Source organism: Ascaphus truei, chromosome 2 (genome assembly GCF_040206685.1).
Source record: "Ascaphus truei isolate aAscTru1 chromosome 2, aAscTru1.hap1, whole genome shotgun sequence".
Lineage (NCBI taxonomy): Eukaryota > Metazoa > Chordata > Amphibia > Anura > Ascaphidae > Ascaphus > Ascaphus truei.
In genome coordinates this window covers 72,786,775-72,809,422 of record NC_134484.1, presented here as the reverse complement: position 1 = coordinate 72,809,422, position 22,648 = coordinate 72,786,775, and the positions used below count along the sequence as shown (strand labels likewise).

General features: G+C 54.0%; 1 protein-coding gene across 3 annotated transcripts in view; it reads left to right on the top strand.

Annotated features, from left to right (window-relative positions):
- Positions 1 to 8,394: 8,394 nt before the first annotated feature.
- Positions 8,395 to 22,648, top strand: part of TMEM67 (transmembrane protein 67) — a 59,744-nt gene continuing 45,490 nt past the window's right edge. For all 3 annotated transcript variants that reach the window (XM_075582721.1, XM_075582722.1, XM_075582723.1), the window contains exons 1-7: positions 8,395 to 8,707; positions 12,078 to 12,163; positions 12,754 to 12,844; positions 13,697 to 13,796; positions 17,396 to 17,465; positions 18,160 to 18,234; positions 18,317 to 18,379. In XM_075582721.1, coding sequence (XP_075438836.1) covers positions 8,491 to 8,707; positions 12,078 to 12,163; positions 12,754 to 12,844; positions 13,697 to 13,796; positions 17,396 to 17,465; positions 18,160 to 18,234; positions 18,317 to 18,379 — 702 coding nt within the window. In that variant the 5' untranslated portion in view covers positions 8,395 to 8,490. The remainder of the gene's footprint in view (positions 8,708 to 12,077; positions 12,164 to 12,753; positions 12,845 to 13,696; positions 13,797 to 17,395; positions 17,466 to 18,159; positions 18,235 to 18,316; positions 18,380 to 22,648) is intronic.

Below are 22,648 nucleotides of genomic sequence, written 5' to 3'. Positions count from 1 at the left end.
TCCCTGCCTCTTCTCCCCTACCCTGCCTCTTCTCCCCTACCCTGCCTCTTCTCCCCCCCTCCTTTCTTGCCTCTTCTCCCCCTCCTTTCCTGCCTCTTCTCCCCCGCCTCTTCTCCCCCCGCCTCTTCTCCCCCGCCTCTTCTCCCCCCTCCTCTTCTCCCCCCTCCTCTTCTCCCCCCTCCTCCTTTCCTGCCTCTTCTCCCCCCTCCTCCTTTCCTGCCTCTTCTCCCCCGCCTCTTCTCCCCTGCCTCTTCTCCCCCCTCCTCTTCTCCCCCTCCTCCTTTCCTGCCTCTTCTCCCCCCTCCTCCTTTTCTGCCTCTTCTCCCCCCCTCCTCCTTTCCTGCCTCTTCTCCCCCCTCCTCCTTTCCTGCCTCTTCTCCCCCCCCTCCTCCTTTCCTGCCTCTTCTCCCTCCTCCTCCTTTCCTGCCTCTTCTCTCCCCCTCCTCCTTTCCTGCCTCTTCTCCCCCCCTCCGCCTTTCCTGCCTCTTCTCCCCCCTCCTCCTTTCCTGCCTCTTCTCCCCCCTCCTCCTTTCCTGCCTCTTCTCTCCCCCTCCTCCTTTCCTGCCTCTTCTCCCCCCCAGCCTCTTCTCCCCCCCCGCGCCTCTTCTCCCCCCCGCGCCTCTTCTCCCCCCCCGCGCTTCTTCTCCCCCCCCGCGCCTCTTCTCCCCCCCGCGCCTCTTCTCCCCCCCCGCGCCTCTTCTCCCCCCCCTGCGCCTCTTCTCCCCCCCCGCGCCTCTTCTCCCCCCCGCGCCTCTTCTCCCCCCCCGCGCCTCTGCTCCCCCCCCGCGCCTCTGCTCCTCCCCCCGCGCCTCTTCTCCCCCCCGCACCTCTGCTCCTCCCCCCGCGCCTCTTCTCCCCCTGCGCCTCTGCTCCTCCCCCCGCGCCTCTTCTCCCCCGCCTCTGCTCCTCCCCCTGCGCCTCTTCTCCCCCCGCGCCTCTGCTCCCCCTCGCGTCTCTGCTCCGCCCCGCGCCTCTTCTCACCCCCGCGCCTCTTCTCCCCCCCCGCGCCTCTTCCCCCCCGCGCCTCTGCTCCCCCCCCACGCCCTCTTCTCCCCCTCCTCCTTTCCTGCCTCTTCTCCCCCCCTCCTTCTTTCCTGACTCTTCTCCTCCCCTCCTTTCCTGCCTCTTCTCCCCCCTGCCTCTTCTCCCCCCTCCCTGCCTCTTCTCCCCCTGCCTCTTCTCCCCCCTCCCTGCCTCTTCTCCCCCTCCTTCTTTCCTGCCTCTTCTCCCCCCCTGCCTTCTCCCCCTGCCTCTTCTCCCCCTGCCTCTTCTCCCCCCTCCCTGCCTCTTCTCCCCCCGCCTCTTCTCCCCCTCCCTGCCTCTTCTCCCCCCGCCTCTTCTCCCCTACCCTGCCTCTTCTCCCCTACCCTGCCTCTTCTCCCCCCTCCTTTCCTGCCTCTTCTCCCCCCTCCTCTTCTCCCCCCTCCTCCTTTCTTGCCTCTTCTCCCCCCTGCCTTTTCTCCCCCTCCCTGCCTCTTCTCCCCTACCCTGCCTCTTCTCCCCTACCCTGCCTCTTCTCCCCCACCCTGCCTCTTCTCCCCCCTACCCTGCCTCTTCTCCCCCCGCCTCTTCTCCCCCGCCTCTTCTCCCCCCTCCTCTTCTCCCCCCTCCTCCTTTCCTGCCTCTTCTCCCCCCTTCTCCTTTCCTGCCTCTTCTCCCCCGCCTCTTCTCCCCCTGCCTCTTCTCCCCCCTCCTCTTCTCCCCCTCCTCCTTTCCAGCCTCTTCTCCCCCCCTCCTCCTTCTCTGCCTCTTCTCCCCCCCTCCTCCTTTTCTGCCTCTTCTCCCCCCCTCCTCCTTTCCTGCCTCTTCTCCCCCCCTCCTCCTTTTCTGCCTCTTCTCCCCCCCTCCTCCTTTCCTGCCTCTTCTCCCCCCCTCCTCCTTTCCTGCCTCTTCTCTCCCCCTCCTCCTTTCCTGCCTCTTCTCCCCCCCAGCCTCTTCTCCCCCCCGCGCCTCTTCTCCCCCCCGCGCCTCTTCTCCCCCGCGTCTCTTCTCCCCCGCGCCTCTTCTCCCCCCCGCGCCTCTTCTCCCCCCCGCGCCTCTTCTCCCCCCCGCGCCTCTTCTCCCCCTCCGTGCCTCTGCTCCCCCCCGCGCCTCTGCTCCCCCCCCGCGCCTCTGCTCCTCCCCCCGCGCCCTCTTCTCCCCCCCCGCGCCTCTGCTCCTCCCCCCCGCGCCTCTTCTCCCCCCGCGCCTCTGCTCCTCCCCCCGCGCCTCTTCTCCCCCCCCGCGCCTCTGCTCCTCCCCCCGCGCCTCTTCTCCCCCCGCGCCTCTGCTCCTCCCCCCGCGCCTCTTCTCCCCCCCGCGCCTCTTCTCCCCCCCGCGCCTCTTCTCCCCCACCGCGCCTCTGCTCCCCCACCGCGCCTCTGCTCCCCCCCCGCGCCTCTTCTCCCCCCCGCGCCTCTTCCCTCCCCCGCGCCTCTTCCCCCCCCGCGCCTCTGCTCCCCCCGCGCCGCTTCTCCCCCCCCGCGCCTCTTCTCCCCCCCCCGCGCCTCTGCTCCCCCCCCGCGCCTCTGCTCCCCCCTCGCGCCTCTGCTCCCCCCCGCGCCTCTGCTCCCCCCCGCGCCTCTTCTCCCCCCCGCGCCGCTTCTCCCCCGCCTCTTCTCCCCCCCGCCTCTTCTCCCCCCCCTCTTCTCCCCCCGCCTCTTACGCCCCCCCGTGCCTCTCCCCCCGCGCCACTCTCCCCCCCGTGCCACTTCTCCCCCCGCGCCTCTTCTCCCCCCCGCGCCACTCCTCCCCCGCGCCTCTTCTCCCCCCCGCGCCACTCCTCCCCCGCGCCTCTTCTCCCCCCCGCGCCTCTTCTCCCCCCCGCGCCTCTGCTCACCCGCGCCTCTGCTCCCCGCCCGCGCCTCTGCTCCCCCCCCGCGCCTCTGCTCCCCCCCGCCTCTTCTCCCCCCCACCTCTTCTCCCCCCCAGCCTCTTCTCCCCCCCGCCTCTTCTCCCCCCTGTCTCTTCTCCCCCCCGCCTCTTCTCCCCCCGCCTCTTCTCCCCCCCCTCTTCTCCCCCCGCCTCTTACGCCCCCGTGCCTCTCCCCCCGCGCCACTCCTCCCCCCCGTGCCACTTCTCCCCCCGCGCCTCTTCTCCCCCCCGCGCCACTCCTCCCCCGCGCCTCTTCTCCCCCCCGCGCCACTCCTCCCCCGCGCCTCTTCTCCCCCCCGCGCCTCTGCTCCCCCCGCGCCTCTGCTCCCCCCCCAGCGCCACTCCTCCCCCCCGCGCCACTCCTCCCCCACGCCTCTTCTCCCCCCGCGCCTCTTCTCCCCCCCCGCGCCTCTTCTCCCCCCGTGCCTCTTCTCCCCCCCCCCCCGCGCCTCTTCTCCCCCCCCCGCGCCTCCTTCTCCCCCCCCTTTTTCTTCTCCCCCGCCTCTTCCCCCCCCCCTCTTCTTCTCCCCCCCGCCTCTTCTCCCCCCCGCGCCTCTGCTCCCCCCCCCGCGCCTCTGCTCCTCCCCCCGCGCCTCTTCTCCCCCCTCCTTCTTTCCTGCCTCTTCTCCCCCCTGCCTTTTCTCCCCCCCTCCCCCTGCCTCTTCTCCCCTACCCTGCCTCTTCTCCCCTACCCTGCCTCTTCTCCCCCTCCTTTCCTGCCTCTTCTCCCCCCTCCTCTTCTCCCCCCTCCTCCTTTCCTGCCTCTTCTCCCACCCTCCTCCTTTCCTGCCTCTCTTCTCCCCCCTCCTCCTTTCCTGCCTCTTCTCTCCCCCTCCTCCTTTCCTGCCTCTTCTCTCCCCCTCCTCCTTTCCTGCCTCTTCTCCCCCCCAGCCTCTTCTCCCCCCGCGCCTCTTCTCCCCCCGCGCCTCTTCTCCCCCCGCACTTCTTCTCCCCCCCCGCGCCTCTTCTCCCCCCGCGCCTCTTCTCCCCCCCCGCGTCTCTTCTCCCCCCGCGCCTCTTCTCCCCCCCGCGCCTCTTCTCCCCCCGCGCCTCTTGTCCCCCCCCGCGCCTCTTCTCCCCCCCACGCCTCTTCTCCCCCCCCCGTGCCTCTGCTCCTCCCCCCGTGCCTCTTCTCCCCCCCCGCGCCTCTTCTCCCCCCCGCGCCTCTTCTCCCCCCCGCGCCTCTGCTCCCCCCCCCGCGCCTCTGCTCCCCCCCGCCGCCTCTGCTCCTCCCCCCGCGCCTCTTCTCCCCCCGCGCCTCTGCTCCCCCCCGCGCCTCTGCTCCCCCCCGCGCCTCTGCTCCCCCCGCGCCTCTTCTCCCCCCGTGCCTCTGCTCCCCCACCGTGCCTCTTCTCCCCCCCGCGCCTCTTCCCTCCCCCGCGCCTCTTCCCCCCCCGCGCCTCTGCTCCCCCCGCGCCTCTTCTCCCCCCCGCGCCTCTGCTCCCCCCGCGCCTCTTCTCCCCCCCCCCCGCGCCTCTGCTCCCCCCCGCGCCTCTTCTCCCCCCGCCTCTTCTCCCCCCGCCTCTTCTCCCCCCGCCTCTTCTCCCCCCCGCCTCTTCTCCCCCCGCCTCTTCTCCCCCCCCGCCTCTTCTCCCCCCGCCTCTTCTCCCCCCGCCTCTTCTCCCCCCCGCCTCTTCTCCCCCCGCCTCTTCTCCCCCCGCCTCTTCTCCCCCCCGCCTCTTCTCCCCCCGCCTCTTCTCCCATCGCCTCTTCTCCCCCCCGCCTCTTCTCCCCCCGCCTCTTACGCCCCCCCATGCCTCTCCCCCCCGCGCCACTCCTCCCCCCCGTGCCACTCCTCCCCCGCGCCTCTTCTCCCCCGCGCCTCCTCCCCCCGCGCCTCTTCTCCCCCGCGCCTCTTCTCCCCCCCGCGCCACTCCTTCCCCGCGCCTCTTCTCCCCCCGCGCCTCTTCTCCCCCCCCGCGCCTCTGCTCCCCCCGCGCCTCTGCTCCCCCCCACCTCTTCTCCCCCCCCACCTCTTCTCCCCCGCGCCTCTTCTCCCCCCGCGCCTCTTCTCCCCCCGCGCCTCTTCTCCCCCCCGCGCCACTCCTTTCCCGCGCCTCTTCTCCCCCCGCGCCTCTTCTCCCCCCCCGCGCCTCTGCTCCCCCCGCGCCTCTGCTCCCCCCCCGCGCCTCTGCTCCCCCCCACCTCTTCTCCCCCCACCTCTTCTCCCCCCCAGCCTCTTCTCCCCCCCAACCTCTTCTCCCCCCGCCTCTTCTCCCCCCGCCTCTTACGCCCCCCGTGCCTCTCCCCCCCGCGCCACTCCCCCCGCGCCTCTTCTCCCCCCCGCGCCTCTTCTCCCCCCCCGCCTCTTCTCTCCCCCCCGCCTCTTCTCTCCCCCCCGCCTCTTCTCCCCCCCGCGCCTCTGCTCCCCCCCGCGCCTCTGCTCGCCCCCCCGCCTCTTCTCCCCCCGCCTCTTCTCCCCCCCGCCTCTTCTCCCCCCGCCTCTTCTCCCCTCGCCTCTTCTCCCCCCCGCCTCTTACGCCCCCCCGTGCCTCTCCCCCCCGCGCCACTCCTCCCCCCGTGCCACTCCTCCCCCGCGCCTCTTCTCCCCCCGCGCCTCTGCTCCCCCCCCGCGCCTCTGCTCCTCCCCCCCGCGCCTCTTCTCCCCCCGCGCCTCTGCTCCCCCCCGCGCCTCTGCTCCCCCCCGCGCCTCTGCTCCCCCCGCGCCTCTTCTCCCCCCGTGCCTCTGCTCCCCCACCGTGCCTCTTCTCCCCCCCGCGCCTCTTCCCTCCCCCGCGCCTCTTCCCCCCCCCGCGCCTCTGCTCCCCCCGCGCCTCTTCTCCCCCCCGCGCCTCTGCTCCCCCCGCGCCTCTTCTCCCCCCCCCCGCGCCTCTGCTCCCCCCCGCGCCTCTTCTCCCCCCGCCTCTTCTCCCCCCGCCTCTTCTCCCCCCCGCCTCTTCTCCCCCCCCGCCTCTTCTCCCCCCGCCTCTTCTCCCCCCCGCCTCTTCTCCCCCCGCCTCTTCTCCCCCCGCCTCTTCTCCCCCCCGCCTCTTCTCCCCCCGCCTCTTCTCCCCCCGCCTCTTCTCCCCCCCGCCTCTTCTCCCCCCGCCTCTTCTCCCATCGCCTCTTCTCCCCCCCGCCTCTTCTCCCCCCGCCTCTTACGCCCCCCCATGCCTCTCCCCCCCGCGCCACTCCTCCCCCCCGTGCCACTCCTCCCCCGCGCCTCTTCTCCCCCGCGCCTCCTCCCCCGCGCCTCTTCTCCCCCGCGCCTCTTCTCCCCCCCGCGCCACTCCTTCCCCGCGCCTCTTCTCCCCCCGCGCCTCTTCTCCCCCCCGCGCGCCTCTGCTCCCCCCGCGCCTCTGCTCCCCCCCCGCGCCTCTGCTCCCCCCCACCTCTTCTCCCCCCCACCTCTTCTCCCCCGCGCCTCTTCTCCCCCCGCGCCTCTTCTCCCCCCGCGCCTCTTCTCCCCCCCGCGCCACTCCTTTCCCGCGCCTCTTCTCCCCCCGCGCCTCTTCTCCCCCCCGCGCCTCTGCTCCCCCCGCGCCTCTGCTCCCCCCCCGCGCCTCTGCTCCCCCCCACCTCTTCTCCCCCCACCTCTTCTCCCCCCCAGCCTCTTCTCCCCCCCCAACCTCTTCTCCCCCCGCCTCTTCTCCCCCCGCCTCTTACGCCCCCCGTGCCTCTCCCCCCCGCGCCACTCCCCCCCGCGCCTCTTCTCCCCCCCGCGCCTCTTCTCCCCCCCCGCCTCTTCTCTCCCCCCCGCCTCTTCTCTCCCCCCCGCCTCTTCTCCCCCCCGCGCCTCTGCTCCCCCCCGCGCCTCTGCTCGCCCCCCGCCTCTTCTCCCCCCGCCTCTTCTCCCCCCCGCCTCTTCTCCCCCCGCCTCTTCTCCCCTCGCCTCTTCTCCCCCCCGCCTCTTACGCCCCCCCGTGCCTCTCCCCCCCGCGCCACTCCTCCCCCCCGTGCCACTCCTCCCCCGCGCCTCTTCTCCCCCCGCGCCTCTTCTCCCCCCCCGCGCCACTCCTTCCCCGCGCCTCTTCTCCCCCCGCGCCTCTTCTCCCCCCCGCGCCTCTGCTCCCCCCGCGCCTCTGCTCCCCCCCCCGCGCCTCTGCTCCCCCCCACCTCTTCTCCCCCCCACCTCTTCTCCCCCCCGGCCTCTTCTCCCCCCCAACCTCTTCTCCCCCCCGGCCTCTTCTCCCCCCCAACCTCTTCTCCCCCCCAACCTCTTCTCCCCCGCGCCTCTTCTCCCCCCCGCGCCACTCCTTCCCCGCGCTTCTTCTCCCCCCGCGCCTCTTCTCCCCCCCGCGCCTCTGCTCCCCCCGCGCCTCTGCTCCCCCCCCCGCGCCTCTGCTCCCCCCCACCTCTTCTCCCCCCCACCTCTTCTCCCCCCCGGCCTCTTCTCCCCCCCAACCTCTTCTCCCCCCCAACCTCTTCTCCCCCCGCCTCTTCTCCCCCGCCTCTTACGCCCCCGTGCCTCTCCCCCCCGCGCCACTCCCCCGCGCCTCTTCTCCCCCCGCCTCTTCTCTCCCCCCGCCTCTTCTCTCCCCCCGCCTCTTCTCCCCCCCGCGCCTCTGCTCCCCCCCCGCGCCTCTGCTCCCCCCCGCGCCTCTGCTCGCCCCCCGCCTCTTCTCCCCCCGCCTCTTCTCCCCCCGCCTCTTACGCCCCCCGTGCCTCTCCCCCCCAGCGCCACTCCTCCCCCCCGCGCCACTCCTCCCCCGCGCCTCTTCTCCCCCCGCGCCTCTTCTCCCCCGCCTCTTCCTCTTCTCCCCCCCCGCGCCTCTTCTCCCCCCCGCGCCTCTTCTCCCCCCCCTTTTTCTTCTCCCCCCCTCTTCTTCTCCCCCCCGCCTCTTCTCCCCCCGCCTCTTCTCCCCCTCCTCTTCTCTTCTCCCCCGCCTCTTCCCCCGCCTCTTCTCGCCGCTTCTTCTCCCCCCTCTGTTCTCCCCCCCTATTCCCCCCCCTTCTGTTCTCCCCCCCCCCTGTTCTCCCCCCTCTTCTTCTCCCCCCCCGCCTCTTCTCCCCCCCGCCTCTTCTCCCCCTCCTCTTCTCCCCCCCCGCGCCTCTTCTCCCCCCGCCTCTTCCCCCGCCTCTTCTCGCCGCTTCTTCTCCCCCCCCTCTGTTCTCCCCCCTTATTCCCCCCCCCCCTGTTCTCCCCCCTCTTCTCTCCCCCCCTCTCTCTCTCCCCCCTCTTCTCTCTCTCCCCCCTCTTCTCTCCCCCCCCTCTTCTACCCCCCCCCCTCTTCTCTCCCCCCCTCTTCTCTCCCCCCCCCTCTTCTCTCCCCCCCTCTTCTCTCCCCCCCCTCTTCTCTCCCCCCTCTTCTCTCCCCCCCCTCTTCTCCCCCTCCTCCTTTCCTGACTCTCCCCCCCCCTCCTCCTTTCCTGACTCTTCACCCCCCCCTCCTCCTTTCCTGACTCTTCCCCCCCCCCCCTTTCCTGACTCTTCCCCCCCCCCCCCTTTCCTGACTCTTCCCCCCCCCCCCCCTTTCCTGACTCTTCCCCCCCCCCCCTTTCCTGACTCTTCCCCCCCCCCCTTTCCTGACTCTTCCCCCCCCCCCTTTCCTGACTCTTCCCCCCCCCCCTCCTCCTCCTCTTTTCTGCCTGTCCCCGTCCCCCTCCTTTCCTGCCTCTTCCCCACACAGCACGTTCCCACTCCTCAGTCTATCCTCGGTAGTGGCGGCGGCGCGGTGCATTGTGGGTGTCTGTGGCATGGAGGCGGTGCGGCTGCTCTGTGCAGTATCTCGGGCTGTGAGCCGCGGCTTCGGCCTGTACTGCCTGTGCCTGGCCGTGCTGTGCGCCCCGTGCTGCGGGCAGAGCTTCTCCATCCCCCTCCAACGGCCTCGGGATTGTGCACCGCAGCAATACTATGATCCGGCCAGCCTGTCCTGTGTGCCCTGCCCGGACACACAGAGGCCCAGCCACGGGGGTATACATCATGTACATACATAGAATGGGGGGGGGGGGGGGGGGGGGGCTAGGTATACATCATGCACATACATAGAATGGGGGGGAGGTATACATCATGCACATACATAGAATGGGGGGGGGGGTATACATCATGCACATACATAGAATGGGGGGGAGGTATACATCATGTACATACATGGAAGGGGAGAGTATACATCATGTACATGTAGAAGGGGAGAGTATACATTTGTACATGTTTTAGGGGAGAGTATACAGTACATTACCATGTACACACATAAAATAAGGGGTATACATAATGCATATACATAGAGGGGGACGGTATACATATGTACATACATAACATGGAGGTATACATCATGTACATACATGGAAGGGAGAGTATTCATGTACATAAATAGAAGGGGAGAGTATTCATGTACACACATAGAAGGGGAGAGTATACATCTTGTATACTCTCCCCTTCTATGCATGTACATCATGTATGTACATAGAAGGGGAGACTATACAACATGTACATACATAGCAGGGGGTATACATAATGTACACTATGTACATAGAAGGGGAGCATATACATATACCATGTACATACATAAAATGAGGGGAATACATCATGTGCATACATAGAAGGGGAGAGTATACATATGTACATACATAAAATGGTGGTTATATATCATGTATATACATAGAAGGGGGAGAGTATACATCATGTACATACATGGAATGGAGGGTGTACATAATGTAGATACATAGAAGGGGAGAGTATACTTCATGTACATGCATAAATGTGGGTACACACAGTGGCGGATTTCTGATTGGCCTGGGCCTAGGGCAGCATAATTTTTGGCCAGCAAATATTCAGTTTTTTTCCCATAAACAGAGGCCCCACTCTCTTCTCCATACACAGAGGCCCCACTCTCTTCTCCATACACAGAGGCCCCACTCTCTTCTCCATACACAGAGGCCCCACTCTCTTCTCCATACACAGAGGCCCCACTCTCTTCTCCATACACAGAGGCCCCCCTTTCTTCTCCATACACAGAGGCCCCACTCTCTTCTCCATACACAGAGGCCCCACTCTCTTCTCCATACACAGAGGCCCCACTCTCTTCTCCATACACAGAGGCCCCACTCTCTTCTCCATACACAGAGGCCCCACTCTCTTCTCCATACACAGAGGCCCCACTCTCTTCTCCATACACAGAGGCCCCACTCTCTTCTCCATACACAGAGGCCCCACTCTCTTCTCCATTCACAGAGGCCCCACTCTTCTCCATACACAGAGGCACCACTCTCTTCCCACTGATTGACAGGAGATGGTGCGGGACCTCTGTATAGGTCTCTTACCTTCTCCTTCGTGCCGCTCTACTCCTCCTGTAGCATCGCTGCGTCAAATGATGCTGCGGTGACACGTTGCCATGATAACGTGATGTCACATGTCGTCGCGTTGCCATGGAAATGCGTCATGATGTGACGTTGCCGCATCATTTGACTCCGTAACGCTGCAGAAGGAGGTGGCCCCGGGCGGCAAAAATGGAAGTGCCTATGGGCAGCAACATTTTTAGTCCGCCACTGGGTATACAGTACATCATGTACATGCATAGAGGGAGAAGGGTATACATCTTGTATTTATGTAACAGAATGGAGAATACATTATTTAAATACTGTAGAAGGGTGCAAGTATACATCTAGTATATGCATAGCATTAGGGGGTATATATCAGACAAACCAGGAGGAGCATATATGGGAAACAAAAGAACAAACAATGCAAAATTTAAGTGCAGACGTTTTGATAAAGAGATTAATGATGTGATGAAATCTTGGCTCTAATGGTGTGTCTACTCACAAGATGCCTGTGGTAAAAATGCGATTAGCAGATAGGGCTGCTACCCAATAGGATATGATGGTGTGTGGGGTTCCCTCCAGGCACGTCTCGTCAGTATGGCGGTGGTATATATGAAGGAGAAAAACAGCACTACATAGCGCGATCTGATATATAATACTTTATGTAAAAAATAGGTATATAAAATGTGCACTTACAATGTGCTACTTTAAAACATGCATTTGTCACAATATATGTGAATTAAGTGGGTACTCCGCAGCTCTCACCGCCTCCCCTTGTCGCTCCGGAGCTCCTTCGCCTGCACTTCGAGACTCCAACTCCTCTCTGTGTGTCCTCCGGTGCGTGTGACGTCACGGCTCTGTGGATGGTGAAGCTACAGGTCCCTCACTGGTCCAAAACACCACTCAACGCGTTTCGCCCAGCCCTTGAGAGCTGCATATGGCTTCTCCTGACGAAGGCATATGCAGCTCTCAAGGGCTGGGCGAAACGCGTTGAGTGGTGTTTTGGACCAGTGAGGGACCTGTAGCTTCACCATCCACAGAGCCGTGACGTCACACGCACCGGAAGACACACAGAGAGGAGTTGGAGTCTCGAAGTGCAGGCGAAGGAGCTCCAGGGTGACAAGGGGAGGCGGTGAGAGCTGCGGAGTACCCACTTAATTCACATATATTGTGACAAATGCGTGTTTTAAACTAGCACATTGTAAGTGCACATTTTATATACCTATTTTTTACATAAAGTATTATATATCAGATCGCGCTATGTAGTGCTGTTTTTCTCCTTCATATATACCACCGCCATACTGACGAGACGTGCCTGGAGGGAACCTCACACACCATCATATCCTATCGGGTTGCAGCCCTATCTGCTAATCGCATTTTTACCACAGGCATCTTGTGAGTAGACACACCATTAGAGCCAAGATTTCATCACATCATTAATCTCTTTATCAAAACGCCTGCACTTAAATTTTGCATTGTTTGTTCTTTTGTTTCCCATATATGCTCCTCCTGGATTGTCTGAAATATATCTTTCTTCCCGGAACCCGTGAAACAGGTTCCACCAGAGGGTTTGAGCAGGGTTATGTAATATTTGTTTTCATTTTGGTTTAATATTGAGCACACATTGTTAATTGCACTTGGTATTTGCACTCATTGTCATTTAATTATATTTTAAGTAGTTAGCGCCTTTTATCACTATAATTCACAATAGCATTAGGGGGTATACAGCATTTAATAACAGAAGATGGTAGGTGTACAGATGTTGCATATGCATAGTAGGATGAATGTATATACTGTACATAAAGTCAGGATGGGTATATACCTTTCAGGCAGGTATCTTGCATATATGCCAAGCAGGGATATGTAATGTATGTGCATTGAGTCTGGAAGGGTATATAATTAGAGGGGAATGGTGTGTGTCAGCGCCTGTTGGGTTTTGCAAATACATATATTTAATACTGACCCCTTAAGGCACTAATAGGATTAATTTTATTGGCTTTGAAAATATATATATATATGTTTACTAGGTACTTCATGCGTCTGTCTTTCTGGGTACAAACTTATTTCCAGCAACGGCCTTTTCGTCACTTGCCAGAAGTGCCCTGAGATCATGGTAAGGATATAACAGTTGTTGTGTATTTAAGTAATTTTGGTATTCTGCTTCTTCTATCATCTGATCAAATTCATGTTTTATAATGAAAATGGGACTAATAGGACAATAGAAAAACAATTCATCTTTCTATTATAAAATAAAATATATCAATTTTTCCCTCTGCTGCACCTTTGCATATCATGCATACTCCTCAGTTTGCTGCTCCTCTACATCTGCTCCCCCAAACCTTGCTACCCCTCTGTATCCACCCAAACCCCTCCTGCCCTCTGTATATACTCCATGAACCCCTGCTAGCCCTTTGCATCTGCTCCCCTTGTGTCTGCAGCCCTTCCGTATCTGCCCCACCACTTCCCCCACAGCCCATCCATATCTTCCCCAATCTCTGTATCTACCCCAAACTCTGCTGCCCTCCTGCATCTTCCCCATCCCCTGCTATCCCTCTGCCCCCTTACTATCCCAAACCTCTGCTGCTCTTCTCCCACCCAACTCTTGTGCCCCTCTGCATCTGCCACAGCTCTGCTGCCCTTCTGTATCCACCTTCGCCCCCGCCCCCCCTGAAGCGTCTCGTACATCTCTAGTTTATTTTTCAGGGTGTTACAGCAGATGGCTGGAATTGTATCAAATGTCCCCGTGGATTGACTTCAGAAGGAAATTGCCAGTGTCCTCCTGGAAACATTTTAGGTAAGTTCTATATCAAGTGACATTGAATAAGAAATGTCAGTTTTTGCTTGGTTGACGTTGTTAGGTTTGCTGCCATCTTACTTACTCTTGGCAGCCGAATGACGCGAGCCGGAGTTTCCATTAAGGGGTTGAGTTACCTACATTTGGATACTATTGCATCTCTTTGTGAGCACAAATACCGTTGTGTGGTTGGCCATTTCTCAGTATTACAGCGGCAATCCAATCGTGTTTTTCCCTCCATTGGATTGAAGCAGGGGGTATCCGGAGTTGAACCCCATTAATTTCAGCTTCGGGGATGCCCAGATCCCGGAAATACTTCCCTCCATAGGGGGTGTTGGTAGCTGCTTTGCTCACCTAGCAGGGTTCACATTATGGCGGAGTTTCAAAGCTCCCACACACTGCGGACCACTAGGAAGCCGGGACGTCATCCGGTTCAGCTTTCTATTGGCCCTTGTGATGCAGGACCTTTAAAGGTTAAATCACAGCTAGCTCAGCCGGCGCCCCCTACGGAGGTAAGTCTCTGGAAGCAGGGGGTCCGCGGAGCTGAAATTAATGGGATTCAGCTCTGGATGAGACTCTCTCCTTCAAACCTGTGTTAAAAAAATGAAATAATAAATGGCATGAATTGCTCCTTTAATAGTGCATGGTCATGATTTTGGAATCATGTTGGATGACTAAAGTGCTTTGGAAGCCATGATTTCAATGCTGGAGAAGCTTTTAGTTCCATTCGTTTGAGTGGAGTAGAACTCTTTTCTAGCACAGGGAAAGGGCTTCGTGACATATTTCAGAGGAGAGAAGTAAAGCAACAAAGGAAACCAACCTTTAAAACGTTCTGATTGGTCTTTTTTTCAGTGGAAAGGGATGTAAATGGCACCTTACTACAGGAAGCAGAATGTGTTTCCTGTGATGGGACTGAACCGTCTTTTACAGCTCCCAACATCTTAGGAAACAGGTAAATGTTTCAAGTCTATACTTTCAACTCTTGGTCTTCCCTCCATCAGCAGTAGGGTTAAGGCATCAGTTAGCAATAGTGCAAGACCAGTGTCACCAGTTTTAGGATCAAGAATAGAAAACACTGACTTGCTTAAAAGAGCTGTTTTTTAGGTGGTATAACAGGCATGTCTTACGCTATATGAAAATCAAACCCAACTAGATATATGATAGGAATAATACAGTATGACAATGGTTTTAAGTGCATGTATTTATTTTGGGATATCATATGTATAAATATCAAGATGGAATCCGTCTCAGTGTCAAACTAGTGGTATAACTGTTTTTTTAAATCCTGTACCAGGTGGCCTTCAGCCCATCTGCTACTTGAGAAGATGACAAGGAGCATGTCTGAAAAGACAACAAACTAACACCTCAATGTTACTGGGCTCTGCAAAACGAGTATCGTACAACAAAGTAACTGAGTTGATCTCAAAGGGAGGATCAACCGAAAAGAATCCCTATTATGAGGCACTCATGAAATAGCATGTATCGGACATATATTAATCCAGGGGTGTTAAAATCCCCACAAAGGGCCATCCTATTGGATCAGCAGAACAGAATAAAATATACTTTATTACAAAACTGCCTGCTTTCGCGGCATACCATGTCAGTGGGAGATTTTATGTTTTTTTCGCTATTCCAACTGTGGATTCTAGTTGAGTTGCACTATTTCCCCCCCCCCCCCCTTTTTCCTTGGCATTTACCTGGGAGTATTTGCGCTCGTATCGCGTGGCTTATATGTCTGAGATGATTGTGAAAAGTCTTTTTTTTCATCAGAGCTGGATTACCCCTTAGGGTTTCCATACTGTAACCTATATTTTTCACTATATGAACTTTTTCACTTGTCACTGGGTTGGTTAATAGCATTTTTTAATGTAGAAAGTGAAATTTGCGCTTTCATTTTTCACCTCTGGTCACTGCACCTTATGAAGGTATGTATCTTGGGTAGCAGGGGGTCCCCGGAGCTGAAATCAACGCGGTTCAGCTCCGGAGCCCCCCATGCTTCAAACCTATATATTAAAAAAAAATGTGTCTCCGGGAACGCTCCTTTAAATTGGTTGGTTTAATGTGCATGTGGCGTGTTGTTGGGGCACTTACTTAGAATATATATAACACACACGTGTGTGTATATATGTGTATGTGTTTTCTTAGACTATGTAATAAATGTTTTATTGATTCATGTGCGATCGATTATTACCAATTTTTCTGTCTTTCAATTCCCCATTTTTTTCTGAAATCTAATAATCCACAAATGTATAATTGGAGTACATCAAGAATTGAAGTACTGATAATAATAATAATAATAATAATAGCATGTTCTTGTATAGCGCTGCTAGTTTTACGTAGCACTTTACAGAGACATTTTGCAGGCACAGGTCCCTGCAATGTGGAGCTTACAATCTACAGTTAGGTCCGGAAATAATTGGACACTGATACAAGTTTTGTTATTTCGGCTGTGTACCAAAATAAATTCAAGTTGCAGTTAAATAATGAATATGGACTTAAAGTGCAGTCTATCAGCTTTAATTTGAGGGTATTCACATCCAAATTGGAGGAAGGGTTTAGGAATTACATCTCTTTAATATGTAGCCCCCTCTTTTTCAAGGGACCAAAAGTAATTGGACAATTGACTCAAAAGCTGTTTCATGGACGGGTGTGGGCTATTCCTTCGTTATTTCAGCATCAATTAAGCAGGTAAAAGGTCTGGAGTTGATTCCAGGTGTGGCATTCGCATTTGGAAGCTGTTGCTGTGAACCCACAACATGCAGCCAAAGGAGCTCTCAATGCAAGTGAAACAGGGCATCCTTAGGCTGCAAAAAAAATAAAATAAATCAGAGAGATAGCAGGAACATTAGGAGCGGCCAAATCAACAGTTTGGTATATTCTGAGAAAAAAAGAACGCACTGGTGAACTCTGCAACACAAAAAGGCCTGGACGTCCACGGACGACAAGAGTGCTGGATGATTGTATGATCCTTTCCATGGTAAAGAAAAACCCCTTCACAACATCTAGCCAAGTGAAGAACACTGTCCAGGAGGTAGGCATATCATTATCCAAGTCTACCATAAAGAGAAGACGTCACAAAAGCAAATACAGAGGGTTCACCACAAGGTGCAAACCATTCATAAGCCTCAAGAATAGAATTGCCAGATTAGATTTTGCCAAACAATATCTTAAAAATCCAGCCCAGTTCTGGAACAGCATTCTTTGGACAGATGAAACTAAGATCAACCTGTACCAGAATGATGGGGAGAAAAAAGTATGGAGAAGGCTTGCAACGGCTCATGATCCGAAGCATACCACATCATCTGTAAAACACGTTGGAGGCAGTGTGCTAGTATGGGCATGCATGGCTTACAATGGCACTGGGTCACTAGTGTTTATTGATGATGTGACAGAAGACAGAAGCAGCCGGATGAATTCTGAAGTGTATATGGATATATTGTCTGCTCAGATTCAGCCAAATTCAGCAAAGTTAATTGGACGGCACTTCACTTTACAGATAGACAATATCCCAAAACATACTGCGAAAGCAACCCAGGAGATTTCTGAGGCAAAGAAGTGGAATATTCTGCAATGGGCAAGTCAATCACCTGATCTCAACCCGATCGAGCATGCATTTCACTTGCTGAAGACAAAACTTAAGGCAGAAAGACCCACGAACAAACAACAACTGAAGACAGCTGCAGTAAAGGCCTGGCAAAGCATTACAGAGGAGGAAACCCAGCGTTTGGTGATGTCCATGCTTTCCAGACTTCAAGCAGTCATTGCCTGTAAAGGATTCTCGATAAAGTATTAAAAATTAACATTTTATTTATGATTGTATTAATTTGCCAATTACATTTGAGCCCCTGAAATAAGGGGACTGTGTATGAAAATGGTTGCAATTCCTAAACATTTCATACGATATTTTTGTTCAACTCTTGAATTAAAGCTGAAAGTCTGCACTTCTATTGCATCTCAGTTGTTTCATTTCAAATCCATTGTGGTGGCATACAGAGCCAAAATGATGAAAATTGTGGCAGTGTCCAATTATTTCCGGACCTAACTGTATGTTTTTGGTGCCTGAGGCACAGGGAGATAATGTGACTTGCCCAAGGTCACAAGGAGTCGACACCGGGAATTAATGAGAATATAGATAAATAATAGGAGATAACACCAGCAGTACAGACTAGTTTTGATCTGCGGATCTACCATTAGCTTTTATTTAGGCGTCAAGAAGGCGAGATTGGGAATTAATTGGTTGCTGTTAAAGTTCTTAGTTGCCTTGAAAGAACGATCAACTTCATTGTAAATTGCAGGAGTCCCAAGACTGACCACAGTGTATCTAAAGCCTATTTTTCTGTCAAGTATATGTTACTATGTCACTGACTTGGAAATATATTTAACTTCTTAAATTCTAGGCCTTAACCTGCCAAGGGAATTTTGTATATTCCCTTTGCCCTTCTAACAAGTGTGTTTTAAGTGCTATGAATATAATCCCATACAGTTCTCAAGTTTTCAGTGTGAATCACTGCACTATTATACTGTACAAATATGGTTCTATGATGTCTTTAGGTGTGAAAGATGCCATCAGACCTTCATCAATAGGAGTAAATCTTGTAACTGTGATCAGCCAAACATTTTGGTAAGCATGAGTCTTAACAACACCAAGCATGTATAATACTTCCTAGGTACGTTCTCTCTTCCTCCTCTCTCTCCCTCTCTCCCTCTCTCCCTCTCTCCCTCTCTCTTAAGTCATAAATCGCTTACTGCACAGGGAGAGGGGGAGGCTTCACCCACAGATAATATTCCAAGCTGCCCTGTTTGAAAGTAAGTTTTTTTGGCTTAATCCATTGTAACATCGCCTGAAGACTGTATCTCGAAAGCTCGCACCAATAAAAGCATTTTGTTAGCCACAGAACAGTATCGACTATTTGTTTTTGATTATTAAGCTCGGCTAACATGGTACAGCTCTCCCTCTCTCCTAGAAGTGAATACATGATAGCCTGCTACTAATCAGACAATGTAAATAGTTTTACTTAAATGCATGCTGAAAACATATGAACACTTTGTAAACGTCGAACATTTGGTATATAAAATATACATTTTTAGGAATCGGCTGCTAATAAGTTGGTGTGCAGTATTTTGCATAGTACAATAAGTGGGGTTATTCTATTTTGTTCAAAGCAATGTCGTTGGGGATTTACGGCCAAAAAGTCCTGAATGGCTGCTTTGGAAAATATAGTATAAGGTTCTAAAAGTCCATGTACAGCTACAAAGGGGGAATGAGTATCATAACACTTGCAGCAAATACTTTCTCCTGCTTATTCACTTTCTAGACCGGTGGAATATGTTTCCATGGAGCAGGACATTTCCTGTCCAGAGTTCTTCCAATAGTTCGTTATGGGCAATTGGTAAGTACCTACAATTTGCCAAAATTCGTGGCCGAGTAGCCCTGATCTGAATTAATGAGGGTGTAACACCTTTTTCTTGCAGGGTATACTGCTGAAATCAGAATGGTTTTCCATACATTTACAGGCATCGGCAGCTGCTTGTCTGGTGAGTTTTTTAGTTACCTATATTATACTCCCATTATTCCGTTTTGGAAAGCATCCATTTATATAATATGTGTGTTTATGTATCTATTCAGTTATGAGGCTTGCAACCGAGTACTAGTAACAAGGTAAATCCAGTGCATCCAGAAAGAGAACTGTCTGTGTTCGCAAACTGACAAATGGGTTTGTAACAGGGGACTTATCCCTGTTCACAAATGTGCCTCTAATCCAGCAGTGTGGTGGTTAACTGCTGGTAGGCAATTAACTAACACCACCTGGCTGATTACAGGTGTTAGAAAAAGCCTGCCTCTGAGACAGGAAATGAGACTCCTTAGTCCACAATTGGGCTGAACCAAGGAAAGACTGATGTCTTGAGCGGTAAGCTGACAACAAGACAAAGGGGACAAGATTCTAAACTTGGAGCCTGACATTGCCTTAGCACACAAGGGTGCGGATCCAAGAGAGCAGAGAAGCTTCCCCTAGAGCAACCCAGCTAACAGATAAGACTTTTCTTATAAGACTATTATCTATGTCTATCTATATATATGAATGTCTCTATGATTTGGGCTGGTGAATCGCTGGGCTAACCACGCAGTTAAAGAGAACTGGATCACAAGTGTATATATACTCCAGAGTGGAGCGGATTTTGTTTGCTGATTTACATGTTTGCTGTGTTTAAAGCAACAGGCGCAAAAAAGCCTTATTTTAATTTCACCTTAAAACAGTCTCCATTGCATACCTCTGAACACGTCTCTTACAGGGTTCATTTGATAATAAGTAGTTTATTGTAATGTATGATCATACTCATTCAAAAGTCTATAAGACTCTGACAGGGAGTGTCCTAGCAGACTCTCTTATACATTTTTGGTTCCTTTGTCTAAAATGTGTTACTAGGCAGATTATACTAACCACTCCTTAATTCTTAAACCAATCATCTTACAGTTCATTAAACCTGGTTAGAACTGGCCTAAAACATCTCTGAATAGGTACCTGGTACAATCTCTCACTTGCAATGTGGGCGTTACTTCAGACACAGTCGTAAATGTACTTAGAAGCAAAACCCCCATCTACAGTACACCACACACACATCTTACACACAAAATGGATACTAAAGACATAACAGATTTTACAAAATGGAAACTAAACATCGCTTTCAATCCTTCTCTAGAGACATCCCCAGTCCATTTCAGTAATATATCAACAGTATCTTCATTTCAGCAATATTACTTAATCAGAACTAATCCACATATCATAAAACAGTTCATAGAAATGACCTCCTTAAGTGTTGATTGTAGTATTAATTTTCCACAAGGGGAGACTAGTGCCTAATGCTGCATATGGCATCACACAAATGGCACAAAAAGCATCTCCCCATATTAATAGATAACCATCCAATAGGTGAGATATAAAGGGTATGACAAAAACTTGAGAAACTCACTTTGTGATCTCAGTTGCAGCTGGTCTGTCCTTAATCTCCTTCTTGATGAAGTCAAAGTAGCGTGCAAATTCTGCCTGAAGCAGCAGCAGGAAATAATGGAACAAATAGGCAGAGCACTGCAGAACGGTAAATAAAGAGATCCAGAGAGGGCTCACATGTATAAAAAAATAGATCTTTATTGGATCATAATGGAACACAACATAGTAAGTGAACGCATTTAACGCGTTTCGGGCCAGAAAATACCTTTATCAAGGGCTTTCGGGCCTGACACATTGCTTTTCTTGCCCAAAATGCGTAGGTGCGTTCACTTAATATGTTGGGTTCCATTATGATTCAGTAAAGATCAATTTTTTTTTTTATACATGTGAGCCCCCTCTGGATATCTTTATTTACTTTTCTGCAGTGCTCTCCCTATTATTTCCATTTGTCGCAACAGAGTACTACATGAATTTTAATCAGTTAGTGTTTAGGACCTGCGAGCTGGTCATACCTTGAAGTGGCTGGCAGGCTTATACACTTTGGCCAAAGGTTTAACTAAATGACCCTTTTTCAAGCGATATAGGTATTTCACTGTGTATTTTCGGCACATTCGATGTTGATCTGGGCTTCTTTGTTTCTTGTTATATACATTTAGTCACGCCCAGTAGCACTCCCTTTCACACGTATATATGTAATTTTGGGTGGTTTCTGAGAGCTTGCTGGGTATCTGTGTGTTAGAGTACTGTATGGATCCAAGAATAGATATCTTGCCTTCATTAGCCAATTCCAATCTGGCTTTCGCCCTAATTACTCTATGGTAACTACCCTGCTAAAAGTTTGCAATGAAATCCAGTGTGGAATGGAACAGGGACAACTCACTGGTGCAATATTCCTAGATTTTGCTAAGGCTTTTGATACTGTTGATCATGTTATCTTGCTTAACAAACCAGTGCTCTGGAATAGGGAAGTATGCTTTAAACTGGTTTCAGTCCTACCTACCAGGTAGATCCCAACATGTGTCTCTCAGGCTATAACTCCAACCCCTTGAATATCACCTGTGGTGTCCCGCAAGGCTCTTTTCTGGGGCCCCTACTCTTCTCAGTGCTCATCAGTGATCTTCCTACAGCTTTTAAGGGAGCTTCAATACACATGTATGCAGATGACACAATCTGATATGCACACAGCCATAGCCTCTCCCCTTGAACACATACTTCAATCTGACTTTTTGAGACTTGAAAATTGTATTTCCCAAAACTGTTTTTAAACACTGACAAGACTGTAACAATGGTATTTGGGACCAAGACAACATTTTTAAAGCTTCCAATGACTCCAGATCAGATCCAGCTCTAATACCATCCTAACTAGTTTTCAATACTTGGGCATATGTTTTGACTCCCATTTAACATTTGGGATGCACATTGATACACTGACATCCCAAACCTATGCCAAATTGGGTGTACTTTACAGGAACAAATCCTGTCTAAGGCCCCGCTGCACGCGCCCGCACGGCTGCCTTGCTTGCCGGCGACGCGTGCATGTCACTGCACCGCAATCTGCGGTCTGCAGTGAACTTTGTTTTGGCGCGGGGGGTGCAGCCATGACATCGGGAGGGGGGCACCACACAAACACACAGCATTGCAGCAGCCCCACAGATGAAGATAGGTGAAGAGTATAGATGTACCAGCAATGCATTGCAAAACATATCACTGCCCCTGATCTTACGTGGTGATTAACCCAATGCTATTTCAGTGTAGGAAGCTATTAATTTGTTAGGAGGCATTACATAAAAAAAAAAAACAAAAGTATAGAAAGTAATTAAAAAACACTCAGTAATCTTTCAAAGATCCTTTCTTTAGAAATCGAGCTTCTATTCTGTCCCTTTTTTAACATACATTATAATAAAGCTGCTGCCAAATCCCAGCTTCCTTGCACTTTCTTCCCAAGCCGCCTCCCTCCCGTAGCTCCAGACAGCTCCCTTCCTCCCCTCCTCATTGGCTCCCTCGCGTACCACGTGATGCGTCAGCACTTCTGATCACCAGAGCCTTGTAGCTCCGGCCGACTGACGCGTCACAGCATGTAGTTAGCCACGTCGGAAGGAGGCAGCAGGGACAACCACACTGGAGGTAAGGGGCTGGTGGGCCGCGCGTGCTGCTGACCGCAGAGGGTCCTCAGCCTAAGTCTGCTGGTCAGAAAGTGTATCGCACAGCAGATGCTAATGCCAATTATCGACTATGGGGACATAGTTTACGGCTCAGCACCCCAAACCCACCTGACCAAACTTGATACTCACTACGAGTCTAGGCGCAAAGTTCACCTTTCCTGTCTTACCTTCAAATAGATTCTGGGCAAGCTACCCATCTATCTGAACAAGCTCCTCACCCCTACCACATGCAGCACTTATCATCTGAGATCTGACTCCAAAAGACTGTTCATGGTCCCAAGGTTCAGCAAAGTATCCGTCCGCTCCTCCTCCTCTTACCGTGCACCCCAAAACTGGAACAATCTGCCGGAGACTCTCACAGCCACCACCAGTCTAAGTTCTTTCAAAATTAAAGCTGTCTCACATTTTAATCTGGTCTGCAACTGTTGCATACGTCTATAATATATATTATTTCTAACTGTGCATGTTATCTCTTGTATATAATGTATACCCTGTTCACTTATGTAACTATGCATTTGTAACCATGTATTATTTGCCATCATAACTCTACGCCCAGGACATACTTGAAACCGAGAGGTAACTCTCAATGTATTACTTCCTTGTAAAACATTTGATAAATAAATAAATTACTCATAGTCGAAAAGGTATACAGTATATATTTTATCTTGACCTTAAAATCGAGTCATTTTTTATTT